Genomic DNA, 17,181 nt, shown 5'->3' on the forward strand with positions numbered 1-17,181 from the left:
CCTCTGTCTGTCAGCAGATCTTTTCCAACTGAGGAAGACACGCAGTGGCCAACCTTAGGGATCCCACAAGGCCACCACCCCAGACAGGGTCAGAGCTCAAGTTAGGGGCTACCTCCTGCAATGCGGACTCAGACTATGGAGCTGAGCTGTTTAACAGAGACAGGCTAACTCCTCTGAATGCCACAAAGTCCCCACATCATCGTGTTGGGGATGTCTCCGTACCTCCCAGATGTGGACAGCAGGGTGCCCACCTGCAAGAGGCACTAAAATTATGCTCTTTCATCCTCCCTGAAAAGTGAAAAGAAACCAGGCCAGGAGCTCAAAGAGACACATTAACATAATTTATTAAATTCACCCCACAAAGAACATGCCACAGGAAAGAATATCAGAACTGGAAGGGCTCATGGAGATTATCTGGTCCAGCCCCCTCGTTTCACAAATGGGAATGGCGAGAACACCAGAACACCAGAACACGATGGACAAAGCCAGCATGGGAGCTCAGACCTGATGCACAGAAACCACAGACTTAAGGCTTCTGGTTTTGAGCCAAGTAGAACTTAAAGACTTAATTTTTATTTTTCATTTTTCTGTGTCCTACGGTACCACATTCTGACGCTTATCTCCTCCTTAAGGCTGCAGGAAGAGCCCTAAAGAAACTCGATGAGTGGCAGGTTCACTCAGAGCCAGGGTAACAAACTGACTGTGGAGCAGAGGGGTGAAGAGGGGTTAAGGAAAGAATTCAATCCCTCCTGATTGCTCTCTTCCCCCAAACAACAGACACCCAGACCCAGATGCTTCAGGGCGAATATATCAATACTTGCCTTCCTGAGGTTTGGAGGAGGAAGGGAAAAGCAGCAGGAAAGAGAGAAAAAGACTATGACATCATTCTGAAATCGACAAGTCCACTGGGAACACTCTTTTCCCTCTGTCAGAGCAAATCCAAACACCGCAAGAGAAGGCTGCAGAACTCTGAACTCTTGGTATTTAATCAGTTGTAAGCAAAAACACCAATAACTTAGCAAAATAAATACCATGAGAGTTTCTTCGCTGAGACTGATGTAACCCAGTGAAAACAGTTTTTAGGCTCTGAGTCGAGAAGAATGAGGTGTATCTTGCTCCGCAACTTAGGGGGAAACCCTAAGAGATTCTGGGAGTCCTCACAACAGACAGAAGTCGCCCGTAACTGTCCGTGGTCTCACAGAACCTTTCTGCTATGAGCTACTCCCTGAAGGACATTCCCCCTCCCCAAAAGACAAGGCCGTCCAGTCAAAGTTGAGGTTCACAGGCCATGACAGGTAGCCCCATTGTCTGTCTGCAGGAGGCCCAGGTCAGCATGGGCTGAGGGTGGAGCAATTAGAAAAACAAACAGTTTGTTGCTAAGAACTGAGCTGTGTTTAAGGAAGGAACTTCATGCCCCGGGGCCACTCTCCAATCACTGCTGACATCTGTGCCTCCAGCCTCTAGGGCTGAGGTAGATCTTGTCACCTCTCCTGACCTGCGGAGGGCCTGGCTTCTGGGGCAGAATAACCGGCCTCGGCTACAAACTCCAGTCTACAACAGAAGGGAGGCTCTGCTACAGAGAAAAATAGTAACTATGGGAATAAGGCTACTGCCCTGGGTCCTGTAGGCAGGATATCGCCGGCCTCCAGAGGCTGCAGTGTCCAGAGGGGGAGCTCATCCCCCGTCCACCCAGCGTAGAGGACTGGCGTTCGGAACCATGAAGGGAGCAGTCGGGAAGTCAAAGTCAGGGCCGGCAGCCTCCAGGGGTGGTGGGCTGCTCCTCAGGCCAGAGGCACCAGCAACAGCAGCATCTTGTCTCCTTCAGCTCATGTTTCCATCACTCGGATGAGAGGCATGGGCTTTGGGCTGGGGGTCTTGGTGATCCTAACGCTGAAAAGAGAGTCGGGAACGCTGAGTGCCCTGTTGTTGCCCACCCTTCACAGAGCCACCCCTCCAGTTTGCCTCTGGATTCTATCCTGCAGGGCCCGCTGATCTCGGTTCTCATGCCTTGAAATAGTAATTGTCAGTGCTAAGAGGTTAGGGGACTGGTACTTTTGTCTGGTGGCAGGGGTGGGGAAAAGAGAAGGTGCAGCTGAACACCTTAGGGGTGGGTATGGCTGTGATTCTTGGTTTTTTTTTCAGTCTTGGACCTTTTTGTGAATCTCTTGGAAACAAAAGGCCCTCTCCCTGGAAATATGCCCTTACTATACATTCACAATTTTTGCATACGACTTTAGGGGCTTCAGGCGCCTCTAGCACTGTTCACGGGCCTCTTTGGGGTTCTGGTATCAGGCTCTACTCTAAGCTGGTTAGACAGTGGCTCAGGTGGAGAATGGGTCAGATTCGAGACTGAGAGAAGGAAGCTGGATTTAGAAGAGCCTCATCCTGGCCTTGGCACTAAAGGTCTCCTTCCCACGGCTCTGTCCCTCTTTCCTTCACTTCCTACCTGGGGCCCACTCCATTCATGCCCACTCACCTGCCCAGGTTCTCAGTCTTGGTCCGGTTCTGGGTGCTGAAGTTGCCATGGGTGATCTGTTTCTCTATCAGGTGTTCCATCCGGTCGTGCATCTCTAAATTCTGTAACACAAGTTATGAGATTAGAATTGGGCTTCCTCTGGTTTGCCCCGTGCCACATTTAACCAGCTCATTCTGGTCTCCACCTCTGTGCGCTGCTGTCACCCCAACCCCTACCGTGTGTGCCACCAGGATGCCCTCTCCCTCCAGTACTTACTTACTCCAGCCTCCTTCCCTGAAGGCGCGTTCTCTCAATAACTGTGCAGCACTGATCCTCTCCTGTAAATCCTCTCTATACATTTCCTGCATATAATTTCCTATAGTCTGCTGAGATATTTACTTATGTTTGTCCATATGCTTTTCTATAAAGTATTCTTAGGTATTTTTTAAATGTATTTTATCTATAAATCTAGACTGCAATCTCCCTGGAGATAAACAACCCTGTCTCCCATTTCTTTTTATCTCCCCCACTAGCTGGGACCCTCACACAATGGCTGCAAAGCAATCTCAGGTAGTCAGTCAATGGACAGGAGGGGCCCTGAGGTATGGTAGAAATCAGACCAAGAACTCATTAGCTAATCGAGCCCATCGCCTTAGCCAAGGAGAAGACTCCACCCGTAGAATGCGTCCTCCTTCAAAGCTCAGCTCCACTGTCAGCTCCTCTGCCAAGCCCATATAGTCAAAATGAAGGGCTGGCCTCCATGCTGCTATGTGGCACAGGGCTTGCACCATGAGGATATATCCTTTCAGAGTGGGGACAGGTCTTACCATTGTTTGCAACTCCCTGAAGAGTCTTAGAAAATGTTCACTCGGCGGAACTGAAGATCATCCAACCACCCCAGCTACTCACTTCCGAGCAGCAGCTAGACAGGATCGAGACCCCCTCCGGAATCTCCCCCTCCCTATGTCCAGTTTTTTCTTCAAGAGTCTGCTCCCTTCCCAGGGCTGCCCAGAACACACACCTCGGCTTCCAGGTAGGCGATCTTCTCCTTGAGCTCCTGGATGGCAGTGTCCTTTGACTGTATCACAGCTTTTGAATTCTGGAGCTGCAAAGTTATGGCAGACACTGAAGCTTGTTCTGAAATGACTCATTACATACTCATCGCACTTCGCCCTGCTGCCGGGGCGGGGGAGCCAGCAGAGACAAAGGGCAGAGTTTTGCACCTCTCACGTGGCTGGCTTAGCTTTTCTATAAAAGCCTTGTTTCAGTGAGTGTTAAACTCTTGATTACCCCAGGTGTGGGGGCAGGGGTTTGAGGGGAACACCACCCTGATAATCCAAAGTAATGGATGATTTCAAAACCCCTTCCATTTGACTTTGGGAAATACAAATTATGTATTGGTTCAAGAGATATTTACTGAGTGCTTACCCTATGACAGGCCCTGTTCTAGAGAATGGGCAACAGCAGTGAACAAGACAGAAAAATCCTAGCCCTCATGGAGCTGACATGCAGCAACTATGCCCTCCCAATTAGGGTATCTTAAATTCTCAAAACGATTCTACGAAATGGCATATTCTGAGTGTGCTACCCTAGCTCAGGCAAGGGAAGGCAGAAAATGTGCATGAGGGGCAAAGGCTGAAAATCTACACACAGATAAGTGAGTTTACTGGGACTTAATTACTCATTTACCAGCACTCTTCAACGTGTGGGCGAGAATAACCTCGTCCTTCTTCTCCCAGGGGAACGCACAAGGCAAATAACCAAACAAGTAGGGGAAAGATGGGAGAAAAGCAAATCCCAATCACCCTAACCTAGTAATCGGTTGCCATAAATGTTTTACGGGACACTTAATGAATATAAGCCAAGATACCCAAGCAAATAAATCAATAAAGGTGTAGACTTGACAGGAAAACAGGGCTAGACAATGTGGAAACTTCCAGAGGGGGTAACCCAGAGCAGGGTAAGATCTAACCCTGCTTACCTGCTCTATCATCTGCCGGACTTTCCGCTGCTGGCTCTTAAGCATGTCATCCAAGTGGTGGATCTTCTGCCGCAACCCAGCCACTTCCTTTTCCAGGTTAGCAGCTCTGGGGATTAAGACCGGAAGGCTGAGACAAGGGGAAAAGATGCTTTCTCCACCCAGTCACAGTAAGGGCCTTGGGCTCAGGGGCTTACGATCAGGCATGATTCCCTCTGCCTGATTCCCCAGTGGTCTGCTATAAGGAGGAGGTGGTGGGACACCTTAGAACAACACATCAGAAGCATCACTAGAGATCATCTAGTCCAAATAAGGGGACTGAGGCTCGGAAAGGTTAGAAAGGATAAGTCATTCCGGATAGTTCTACGGATAAAACTAGAGCCAATAGGTAGATGTTTCAAGGAAGGAGTTCTTGTATTAACACAGGAAAGACTTTTTCAGTATTAAAGTTGTCAGAAAGTGGACTGCCTCATGTGTAATGAACTCCTCCTTCCTGGAAAGATTCAAGTACAAGCTGGGATTATGATACCCTAGACCATCAAGCTTTGGCAGGGATTTTATATCAAGAGGGAGATAAGATTTGAGGACCCTTAAAGCCTCTTCACACAAGTCCATTTCTAAGTCTCCTGATTCCCAGCCACTGCTGCTTCCTTTGCCTCTTCTAAGCAAACTGGGCCAAGATCTCCAAAGGTCAGGCGGCTGGGGAGTCCAGGAGTTCAGAGCGCTGAAGAATTGCTGGTACCCATTACCCTCTGGGTCTGCCTGAGGAAACAGACAAGCGCCCACTGCTAGAAGATGGGCAGTGCTCGGCGTGGGGGACAGTGCAATCTGAGCCTCCAAACTCATCCTTCCTAAGCTTCAAACATTCTAAGTTGTCACCCTCAGCTCTCCAGTGCCCTATTACTCAGTCTCCTTTTATTTAAAAAATCAGCATTCATGATGCATAGCTGTCATTTGCCATCCCCAAGTCTCAGTTTTGGATTATCTGGTCTTTTGTGTTTCTCCTGCTCCTTCCACTCAGTCTCCTGCCCATGAGCACCTCCACCATTGAGGAGGGAGTGCTGAGTAATTTAAAGCAATTCTGGGGCTTCCCTGGTGGCGCAGTGGTTAAGAATCCACCTGCCAATGCAGGGGACACGGGTTCGAGCCCTGGTCCGGGACGATCCCACATGCCATGGAGCAACTAAGCCTGTGCACCACAACTACTGAGCCCGTGCACCACAACTACTGAGCTTGCACTCTAGAGCCCTTGAGCCACAACTACTGAGCCCCCGTGCCTCAACTAATGAAGCCCGTGCGCCTAGAGTCCATGCTCCGCAACAAGAGAAGCCACCACAATGAGAAGCCCGTGCGCCGCAATGAAGAGTAGCCCCCTCTCGCCGCAACTAGAGAAAGCCCGCGCACAGCAACGAAGACCCAATGCAGCCAAAAATAAATAAATAAATGTATATAAAAATTTTTTTAAAAAATCAAGCAATTCTGCTGTGAAGTCTGAAAGAAGGCTACAATAAGATGTCTGCATTTTTCATGTCAGGCAGGCCTAGATCAAGGATATCCCAAAGGAGAGAAAAGGACCCCCCAGAAGACTGAGGGGTCCAAGAAGGCAAGGATTGTGTCGGTTCATCTTGGAATTCCTTAGAAGGCCCTTCAGGTAATGTCTGTTGAACTTAGAAAGGTCCAACTTATACAATGAAGTCCAGACCAATATACTAATGTTAAATTTGACTTACCAGGACTTCCCTGGTGGCGCAGTGGTTAAGAATCCACGTGCCAATGCAGGGAACACAGGTTTGATTCCTGGTCCAGGAAGATCCCACATGCCGCGGAGCAACTGAGCCTGTGCACCACAACTACTGAGCCTGCGCTCTAGAGCCTGTGAGCTGCAACTACTGAGCCCGCCTGCCATAACTGGAGACCATGCTCCGCCACAAGAGAAGCCACCGCAATGAGAAGCCCACGCACTGCAATGACGAGTAGCCCCCGCTCGCCGCAACTAGAGAAAGCCCACGTGCAGCAATGAAGACCCAATGCAGCCAAAAATAAATAACTTTATTTTAAAAAATTTGATTTACCATCTGAGATCTTCTATATTACTTGCCAACAGCGTAAAAAATTTCTAAATTTGTGAAGGTCCAAGAATGGCTCAATCTTTGCCCTGTAGGTTTCATTGGTCTGGGGCCTCTGATCCCCTCTGATCAGAGGGAATTCGCAAAATCCTCTAAGCCTGGAGTAGAAAGGATCTCAGAGATCCCCTAGATGCCACTGCTGACAGGTGGGTCTCAGTTTCTGAGATGGTTCAGATGAAAGAAGTTCAGTAGCTCTCCACGAAGCTGCTCATTTTATTTTCATCAGCACGACTTGTGAGGAAAGTATTCAATTTTACCCTCAGATAGTTTACAGTTGGTTTTTGTCTGGGGGGGAGTAAGCTGTGGTGTAATAACACCTCTTCCACATCCAGTATGACAACCAAGGAATGATGTGCCACAACGGCAGACACTTTACCAGCTCCTGCTTGACCCTGGCTCTAAAACTGTAGAAGCCCTTTCTTCAGGTTATTACTCCCTGGAAAATGAGCTCCTTGGAGATGGGAGCCTCCCCAGCAGTGTCTCCCTGGGCAGGGCCCCACACTGAGCAGAGACATGGTGAGTCAGAGCTGGAAAATCTGACATCAGCACCAGCTTCCTCCCCAGGTCTGTGCCCTCCCTTCCCTGCACCCCAACCTCACAGTGAACCAGAGTCCTTACTTTTCTTGTTCTGCTTGGCAGTCAACCTTCTTGCTCCGAAGTTCCTCCAGAGCTGTCTCCCCTTCCCTGACCTTCACCAGTAAGGCCTGATGCTCCTGGATGGGCCAAAGGGAAGAAAACCTAAGATGAGGAGATGGCGACAGTTCCTGCGTTTGGGGTGAGATGGGCGCTAGGGCTGGCAGTCAGCCCCTGCTGGGCCTGGGACAGCTGCCAAAGAGCAGCAGCCCAAGCTGGTTTGATGGGGCACTCTCCCCTGTCCGGGATAACCCTTCCCACCCCAGCACATAGAAACTTCTCAGCCTCACCCAGCTGCCCAGAGGGAGAGTCCGGCCCTGCATTATCCAGGCCCCCCTGCCAACTATGGCTACCAGTCCCCAAGAAACCAGGCTGAGTGGCTCCTGAAGAACCATCTTCAAAGGCCAAAGGGCAGCTATACAAGAACCCGCCCGAAATGGAAATGGGTTCAACTCTAGTTGTCAAGGGCTAAGTTAGACAGAGAAAGACCTTCCCATTCCTTAAGGGCTGAAAGGTCCTCAAAGGTATTTGCCAAAGGAAGCTATGAAATGTGATTTTCTGGAGCTGCTCAGAGAAGGACAGTCCCTGCGACCACCTCAGTCAATCCCCAGGCGCCTTCCGGCCCAGGAGTCTGAGTGCTGAAGAGCAAGAGTCCAACAGTTACCATCTCCATTCCCAGAAAGCATCTCTGCAGCTCCCCGACTTCCGCCTCCTTCTGTTCCACTCTGTCCTCTGCTCTCTGAAGGGCCACCTGATTCTGTTCTGCTTCTCTCTGGTACCGATTGAGTGTGACCTGTGACACAGGATGGGGATGCGTTAAGCAGGCAGAGGGACAAACATGGATAAAAACCTTAGAAAAAAAAAACCCGGAGGGGGACTGCCCTGGTGGTCCAGTGGCTAAGACTCCGTGTCCTCAATGCAGGGGGCCCGGGTTCAATCCCTGGTCAGGGAACTAGATCCCACATGCTGCAACTAAGCGTTCATATACCGCAACTAAAGATCCCACACGCCACAGCTAAAAATCCCACACGCCGCAACTAAGACCCAGCACAGCCAAATAAATAAATAAATATTAAAAACAAAAAAAACAGGAATCTGGGTGCAGTGATGGGAGGAGGGAGGCAACCCTGATGAGCACACCGCTGTCTCCCACTCACTGTTCCAGGACCACTCAGGAGACTAGCAGATTAACTCCACTTGCAGGGTTAATTGTCACAGAGTTGATCAAGCTCTACTTTAGAGTGACACCTGGAACCCACAAGCACCGGTTTCCAGATGGATGACTTCGTCAACAATCCCCACCAGCCCTCCAGTGCCACCCAAGCGTAACCCAGTGTTTCAGCTTTCCTCCTCGTGCAAACACAAAAAATCCAGGGGAGGAGATCTCCATGTCCTTCCTTCTGTCTCCCACTCTTCCTCGTCCTCACTTCCAGCAATACCGGAAAGGCCAAAATGGCACCCGGAAGGGCTACTAGCACCAGGAAGCATTCGCTCTTTGTCAAGGATGATAAGCCAATTTGGAAAGGAGAGAAGCAGCACTTGTAGTGAAAAAGTAAGAACTTGCCTCCTTTCCTCCCACGTGCATTTTGCCAACTCCAGTCATCCTTCAGGTCTCAGCTTAGACATCCCTTCTTCTAGGGAGCTCTGAGCTTGGGTAAGGAGTCCTTCCCTGTGTGTCCACAGAAGACACAGCCCTTCCCTCTTATAGCACTGAGCAGATTTTGTCCGGTCACTTGTGTGCACCCCCCAGGAGACCATCAACTTCATGATGGCAGAGACCTTGGGCACTGTTACCTTTCCAGAGCTCAGCACAACACCGAGCACACAGCCACCGCTCCCTAACATCATGAATGGAACTGATGGTCATCTAGTCCAACCCTCTCCTTTCACAACTAAATATCAACTGACCTATTCAAGGTTACACAGCCAAAGAATGACAGAACCCGGTTACTTCGTCATCCGTTTCAATGCTTCCCAGATACCCCATATTGACTCCCCAGTCAGTTACTAAAAAAGAATCCAAGTAGCCTCCGGAAAGCCTAACCAGACCTGGTAAAACAGAACACCAGCAACCAGTCTGTCTGGCACCTCCCAAGTCAGAATCAAGGAGGAGAAAGCAAAGCACGGGATGATGTGTGATGGGATGTGTCCATGCTGCACACAGCTCTGTCCAGAGCAAACTCACGGCAAATCCCTCCTAACGGCCAGGAGCCAGTAGAACGGGAAACCATGAGGTTTTCCTCAGGGTAACTGACAACCTTGCCCTTCCTACCCCGCATATTCAGAAAAGGAGACCAGAAAGTCTAATTCACCAGGAGATACAGAGAAAAGCCTTCAAATGTCTCATATTAGCCTGGAACAGGCCAGCCCCATGGGCGGGAATGTAAAAATAAGGCCTCTCGGGCTTCCCTGGTGGCGCAGTGGTGGAGAGTCCGCCTGCCGATGCAGGGGACGCGGGTTCGTGCCCCGGTCCGGGAAGATCCCACATGCTGCGTAGTGGCTGGGCCCGTGAGCCATGGCCGCTGAGCCTGCGCATCCGGAGCCTGTGCTCTGCAACGGGAGGGGTCACAACGGTGAGAGGCCTGCATACCACAAAAAAAAAAATAAGGCCTCTCATTTCTGTACACAAACATTGCACCCAGGTTGATGTGTGCTCGGAGTACAGCATTAACGGGCCACAGATGATCCTCACACCCAGCTGTAGGATCACAAAGGAAAAAAACACACTCCTCTGCCACATCAGTCCCATAGCTCCAGCCAGCTCTGCCCTAAGGGAACCTCTTAATCATAAGAGGGTGTGGTGACCTACCCCAACAGTGGGAGAAACCCAAGGAGCATCTCCTATCGTAGGTGGGTGCTGCATGCCTTGGGGTTAAAGGGCAGCCCCCTGTAAGAAGCCATGGGCGTGTGGTTAACAGCTGTCAGGGGTCTTCTAGCCTTGGGCTTTTACTCAGGACACTTTTGCTCAAGCTTTGAAACCCAGGGCCAGCAGAGCCCCCCGTATGCTGCCAAAACCAACCAGTACTTCACAGTGTCTCTCAATGTAGAAATTTCTTTCTAAAATTCACAGTCTGGTCAGTGCTACAGCCTCGACCTCCCCTTCCTCCTGTTCTACTCCAATAAGGTAAGGAACAGCTGGTCATTGAACCAATTCATTGTCAACCTAATTATACAAATTGTGGAATCTGAAATAGATACAACAAACTCCTTTACTGCACAGCTACTCTGTTCTGAGACAAACTAATTTTAGTATTACCCTAAGCCCAAATTATTTAGGATAAGAAAACCCATGTGTTAAATGGATCACTAAGAAAAATATAGGATATTTTTTATTTCTAAAACCCTTTGAATAATAAATATACTTACATATATTACCTCACTCAATCCATACATCAAACCTGTGAGGTATATTTCATGACCCCTTTGTACAGAAGTTGAAACTGATGGTTAGGGAAGTTAAACTACTCACTCAGGTAAGACTTCGACTACTCTTGAGGCAGTTGATCACTCTCACTGCCCTTCGTCCTCACCCTCAATACACCTCTCAAAATTCCCTCTCTTAGGGAATTCCCTGGCGGTCCAGTGGTTAGGACTCCACGCCTCCACTGCCGGGGGCCCGGGTTCGATCCCTGGTCAGGGAACTAAGGTCCCGCAAGCCGCGTGGTGTGGCCTAAAAAAAAAATTCTCTCTCTTAGTCCATAAAACAGAAGAGTTCAGGCTGGGATTCCTCTTTCCACCAGACCCTGGCAAGCCTGGGCAGGGCAGAATCCTATGATTACATATTTCTGACCTAAAAAGTACTTTATGTGTGGGTGAACAATACCAGATAACAGAAGGTTACTCTCACACAGAGCAGCTAGGAAAACTGCTCTGTTTGCCCAGTGTACCTCATCTTATACCCAAAGAATTGTCTGGAAAGCATGGAAGACGTCACATACTTTTAAAAGTGGGGGGCTTTCTCTATATAGAGATTTTTGTATTTTTTTAATCTTCTACAATAACCTAGTATTACTTTTATAGCAATAATTGAGATACTCACTCAAGATCACAGAGCTCTGGGCAGGAGTAGGGATAAATTGGGAATTTGGGATTAACCGATACTACTACTATATATACTGTAGATAAACAGCAAGGACCTACTGTATAGCCCAGGGAACTATATTCAATACCTTGAAATAACCTATAATGGAAAAGAATCTGAAAAAGAATATATATATGTGTATATAACTGAATCACTTTGCTGTACAACTAAAAACATTGTAAATCAACTATACTTCAATTTCAAAAAAAAGATCACAGAGCTCTGTGTTGTAAAGCCAAGTCTTGATCTAAAGTCCCCTGACTCCATGGGCACAGTTCTTCCTAAGGCCACACCAATTCATCCACTCACCCTGTCCACACTTAAGAGGCACCCACCTGATGCCAAGTGTTGTCCCAGACACTGGGGATGCAGTGGTGAACTGGACAGCAACAGTCCTTGCCTGCATGGTGCCTAGAGCCCAGCAGTCCTTATAGAAAGGACTTCTGAAGTACCTGCTCTCCCAGACCAGCATCACCACTCTGCTCCAGTAGAGCAGAGACTCAAGAGCTAGGCTTAGACAACAAAAACTATAAATATCCAGGAAAGGGCAAAGCAGACAGGAAGTGCTCCAGGCCGCAGAGCCTAGCCTTTCCAGTTGATGGCACTCCAGCCAGGAAGACTTCATCTGCACCTGTATCCAGTGGCCCAACCCTTAGGGCACCTTCTCCCCAGATCCCAAATCTCACCTCAAAATCCACACGGTCTGACTGGTGCTGCCGCTCAGCCTCCTGCAGCTTGACAAGCAAGTCCTGCACGGTCCTCCTCAAGCTCTCGACATCTTCATCTATATAGGTGTCCACCTGCAGCCAGAGGAGGGAAGGGAAGGTGAAGTTACTATGTTTGTGACTTGGTAAGACGAGGTCCCCCCGACAACGCACACTTGTTTGGACCATCTTGCTCAGACCACCCTCACAAAAGAATTCACATCGCACAAGGGGAGAGTTAGTCAGTCATAGGCACTAAGGAGTTCTGAGTTATTCATATGAAAACACTCTCATACCTTAAAGAACTTAACTAGTTTCCAATCACCTGATTATTTTAGGACACACTGTAGTAATCTTTATACGTGTATCAACTGATTAATGAACAGGTATGTTTATGCCGTTCTCACGTGTCTGTCCTGCTTCCATCAGACTAGAGCTCTCTGAGAGCAGGGACCATGTTTCGCTTTGGACTACAGTTCCCCAAGGGCAGGGACTGTGCCACATTCATCATGAGGGGCATGTCCCAAAGGCACGTCTTTTGTGGTTCTCTGCACTTAGCACAAAGATCAGCAGATAAAGGGTTACTGACAGATGGGCAGCTTAAGGCAAAAGCACCCAATAAGTCCAGAAATCTGATTCGATGGAGGAAAAGGTGTCTCACTGAGGTTACTGTGAGCCTCTCCCCCAGGCACACCCAAACTGGCATGTATGCTCTCGCCTCCATCTCTGCTGCACTTCAGTTACCAGCTCCCTTGAGTCTGACAGAAAAGTCCCTCCCGGTCTTGCACAGCGGGGAAATAGCAGCACCTTCAAACCAGAGCACAGAGCTCAGCTGGGAGGAGCGGACAGGGTCCCTGGGTGGCTGTGTTATCACTGAGTCCTGTGGGCCTTGTTTCTCTATCTGGGAAGCAGGGAAAAGACTCCTTACCACGCCCTGCCTTACAGCCTGCCTCAAAACTAAGATAATATCCGGTAGGGCTTGGAGCCTGTGAGAAGAAAGGCTGAACAGATAGTGCCAGGTATTATTATAACTTGTTGCCAACAGCATATTTGCCAAATATGGTGATTCGGGGAAGGGAAACATCCAAACTGCACATCTAAAGTAAGTGGCTAGAATCACAACATTCCAAATCCAGCCGTCAGTAAGTTATCTGGTCAGTTCCCCTATGTCTGCGCCTATGCTGCTGGGCAGGTGAGAACGTTTGAAAAGGCTCCTCCTGGAGCACAACTGTTATGTGTTTATTTCAAATGGCATTCTCATAAGACTCTCTGATGACAAGGAAAAATTTAATGATACAGTATGAAGAGAAAAAAGGGAGTTATAAAACTTTACATGCAGGAGCTAGAGACAACAAACCAGATTTTGACACAGCAACATAGATAGAGCCTAAAAACATGGTGTTGGATAAAAAAAGGAAAAAACAGAAATACAGCACAAGTCCATTATGAAAATTAAAAACGGGCTTCCCTGGTGGTGGAGTGGTTAAGAATCCGCCTGCCAATGCAGGGGACACGGGTTCAATCCCTGGCCCGGGAAGATTCCACATGCCACGGAGCAACTAAGCCCGTGCGCCACAACTACTGAGCCTGCATGCCACAACTACTAAGCCCACGTGCCTAGAGCCCGTGCTCCACAACAAGAGAAGCCACCGCAATGAGAAGCCCGTGCACCGCAACGAAGAGTAGCCCCTGCTCATCGCAACTAGAGAAAGCCCGCACGCAGCAACGAAGACCAAACACAGCCAAAAATAAAAACAAATAAATTAATTAATTAAAAAATCATATTTAATAGGCATATTTAAATCATATATTGAATATGTTAGAGTGAGTACCTTTTGGTGGGGGAGACAAAAAAAAAAAAGTGAAAGCAGTGAGAGGTCTTTATGGGACCAATGATGATAATGAGCCCTGAACTGATGGGAAGGTCTGATTCAGCTCTGCACTTGAGAGCCAAACAAACCTAATCCAAAAATATACCTGCCCAAGCAAAGAAACAAATGCAACGAAATGCTATATACAGTCTAATCTCAATATCATAAATATATATTTGCACTGAAGGAAAAACAAAGGAAATTTCACCAAACTGGTTTTTCTCTGGGTAGAATACAATTGATATTTTTTTCTTCTTTCAACTTTTCTGTGGTTCTGAATTTCCCTAATTTTCTACAATATGTGTGTCTTAAATTATTATGTAATCACAAAATATATAATAACAAATGTCATTTAAAAAAAAGTACAGCCATGTTTATTTGTCAATTATACGTCAATAAAGTTGGGGCGGGGAAAGAAAGTACAGCTATGGAAGGAAATACTTTGTCGTTCAAGAGAATGAGATAGATTTACACATACAAATATGGAAAGAAGGCTATATATACTTTTCAGCTTAAAAAAATAAAAAAGCAAGCAAGAAATAATGTATTTATCACAACTGGAATTGTGAAAAGTATGTGCATATTATATACAGACATTTATCCATGTATGTATAGATGGTGCATGTGTATCTATTAGTGTATATACACAGATACATATGGCTTTTAAATATGGTTGTCTGTGTATAGAAAAACACTCTAGAACTTTAGACTAGAATATTAGAACTAATAGGCTAAATATTAGAATCACATGAAGAGCTTTTAAAAGTCCTGATGCGTAGGCCACACTTCAGACCAGTTAAATTACAGTCTCTAGGGATGGCACGCAGATATTGCGTCCTTTAAAGCTCCCAAGGCCATCCTAATGGGCAATGAAGGCTGAGAAGCACTGCTCTAAAAGGACCCACCCACGGGAATTCCCTGGCGGTCCAGTTAGGACTCTGCGCTTTCACTGCCAAGGGTGTGGGTTCGATCCCTGGTCAGGGAACTAAGACCCCACAAGCCACGTAGCAAGGCCAAAAAAATAAAAATTAAATAAATAAAAGGACCCACCCACTTCAATCTGTTAACCTTAAATACTTTCAAGGAGTGGGATTGGGGAAGGAAAATTTACACTTTATATATTTCTCCTTTGTTTGAATTTTTACAGCAAGTAAATATTACTCTCATATTTAGTGAGAGAGAGAAAGCAATAAACAAAAGGATCAGGAAGGATTATTTCCTGCCTCTTGGCCAAGCAGTAGTTACCACTATTTTCCCTGTTACCTACCTCGGGTGGGCTGCTATGTGGGGTCAGGGGACCTTGACTAAAGCCATTTGGCTTTTCTAGCACCACCTATTCAAAGAAAAATAAAATTGGTAGTGAAAACAATCCCAAGCAATCAACTTTGAAACATTCTTCTCCTTGTTTTTTTTTAATTGAAGTATAGTTGATTTACAATCTTGTGTTAGTTTCAGGTGTACAGCAAAGTGACTCAGTTATACATATATATATCTATTCTTTTTCATATTCTTTTCCCTTATAGATTATTAAAAAATATTGATTATAGTTCCCTGTGTTATACAGTAGGTCCTTGTTGGTTATCTATTTTATATATAGTATTGTGTATATTTTCATCCTAAACTCCTAATTTATCCCTCCTCCCTGCTTTCCCCTTTGGTAACCATAGTTTGTTTTCTATGTCTGTGGGTCTATTTCTGTTTTGTATATAAGTTCATTTGTATCGTTTTTTTTAGTATCATATATTTTTGAAACATTATTCTTCTAAGAGTTCAAATCTTAGATAGAAAGAAAGAGGAGAGAGAGAGAGAGAAGGGGGGAGGAAGAAGAAGAAGAAAAAGAAGGAAGGAAGGAAGGGAGAAAAGAAAAGAAAAAAAGACATCTAGTGCTCTGTGGGAAAATGGAGAAAAGAGGGAGTGGAGAAACATGTGCAGCCTTGAGGGGGAATACTCTATCTAGCCGTGTTGGGAGGAGGAAAGAAACCCCAGGCTAAAACCTTTCAGCAGACTGGAAAATGTGCAGGCACATTCCTCGCAGCCCAGGAAATACAAGCTGCTGTCTGCCATAAACAGTTTCCTTTGCCCCTCGGGGATCCTGACAAAGTCTGACACAACATAAATCAAAAGGGGAAGCGGCATTTGCTGCAGTTCTTTCCAACCCAAAGCCTAATTAGTCATCATACGACTGCCGTTTTGTGTAAACAAGGTGCCTGGACCTCCGGGCTCTGAACACATTAGGTTCTTCAGTCACTAGACAAAGCACCTCCCACCAGCCATATGTGAGCTCAGGCAGTGAAAGTCTTACCTCCAGCCAAAGCAAAATGAATTAAGGAGAATCCACCACACAAGCCTAGCACATGCCCAAGACGAAGGGTAATTTTGCTGGCACTAGCTGCTAGGTCACTCTTCCCCTTAGGAGAATGAGGGCAGGATCTACTGGAGAAGGACCACCGCAACCAAACCAAAAGCAAATGAAGGAGACACAGCTTGGAATCTAAGGGAAGATGAGGGTGAAGTCATGGAAGAGATAGTTCTGCTCTCCTGGGGACATTTCTATCCTCAAATTTTTGAAGAACTGAAAAACAGGATCCCAGGATCATCCACCCCAAGAGGGATTCTCCAACCAGTTTGGTCTAACAAACATTTACTGATGACCTTGTGCATCCCAGACCCTGGGCTGAGGTGTGGGGACACAGAGACGAGGGTCAGGGGGTGAACCCTCACCTGGAGGAGCTTCCTGTCCCAGGGTAGAGATAGCTATAGACACAGACAGTAATAATAGACAAGGACCAAGACTTCCAATTTACACCACAAGCATCACCAAATTAAGCAAGATCAGCTTATGAGAAGTTCGGATTTATAGGTTAATTGTCTCTTTATAAGACTTTGTACTACAAGAAGATTGATCACAGAATCCTTATATATAAGATGGCCTGCCATTAACTTAATAATTTTATTGATATAAATTCAATTTTTGCACATGTTTTAGGAACAGGTGTGCTTGTATGTAGGCTGATTAGTGTGAATACAAGTGTCCATCTGCCGGAGAGCCCTAACAATGTTGTGAGTGCTCAGAGAAGCCAGCATCACTTGTATTCTCGCCTTTCCTGGCAGCGGCATTAGATTCGGCACCCACTGGGTGACTGGTAAATGGTACAACCCCACCTCCTCAGTGGGGACCCAACCATGGACCATTTCCTATTACCTGTATCTCCTGTTGATGGAGAGAATCTCCTGGATTTCTGTCGAGCTTCCTACTTATATCCTCCCGGAGCTTCTGCAGGCAGTTCCTGGCCTGGGAGGAGAGGGCAAGAGGCTTTAGCTTTGGGAAAGAGA

At 47.0% G+C, this 17,181-nt stretch overlaps 1 protein-coding gene across 4 annotated transcripts in view; it reads right to left on the reverse strand.

The window, feature by feature from the left end:
- Positions 1 to 1,407: 1,407 nt before the first annotated feature.
- The window catches only part of TUFT1 (tuftelin 1), a 43,812-nt gene continuing 28,038 nt past the window's right edge, over positions 1,408 to 17,181 (reverse strand). For 2 of the 4 annotated variants that reach the window (XM_030846362.3, XM_070044407.1), the window contains 9 exons: positions 17,051 to 17,140; positions 15,116 to 15,181; positions 11,960 to 12,073; positions 7,857 to 7,985; positions 7,178 to 7,272; positions 4,437 to 4,542; positions 3,477 to 3,560; positions 2,477 to 2,577; positions 1,408 to 1,890 (listed from right to left, as the gene is read on the reverse strand). In XM_030846362.3, the coding sequence (XP_030702222.1) occupies positions 1,827 to 1,890; positions 2,477 to 2,577; positions 3,477 to 3,560; positions 4,437 to 4,542; positions 7,178 to 7,272; positions 7,857 to 7,985; positions 11,960 to 12,073; positions 15,116 to 15,181; positions 17,051 to 17,140 (849 nt within the window). In that variant the 3' untranslated portion in view covers positions 1,408 to 1,826. Of the gene's footprint in view, positions 1,891 to 2,476; positions 2,578 to 3,476; positions 3,561 to 4,436; positions 4,543 to 7,177; positions 7,273 to 7,856; positions 7,986 to 9,600; positions 9,743 to 11,959; positions 12,074 to 15,115; positions 15,182 to 17,050; positions 17,141 to 17,181 lie in introns of all 4 variants that reach the window. The other 2 variants (XM_070044406.1, XM_070044408.1) reach the window with 2 other exon arrangements.

This window comes from Globicephala melas, chromosome 1 (assembly GCF_963455315.2).
Source record: "Globicephala melas chromosome 1, mGloMel1.2, whole genome shotgun sequence".
In the NCBI taxonomy this organism is placed as follows: Eukaryota; Metazoa; Chordata; class Mammalia; order Artiodactyla; family Delphinidae; genus Globicephala; species Globicephala melas.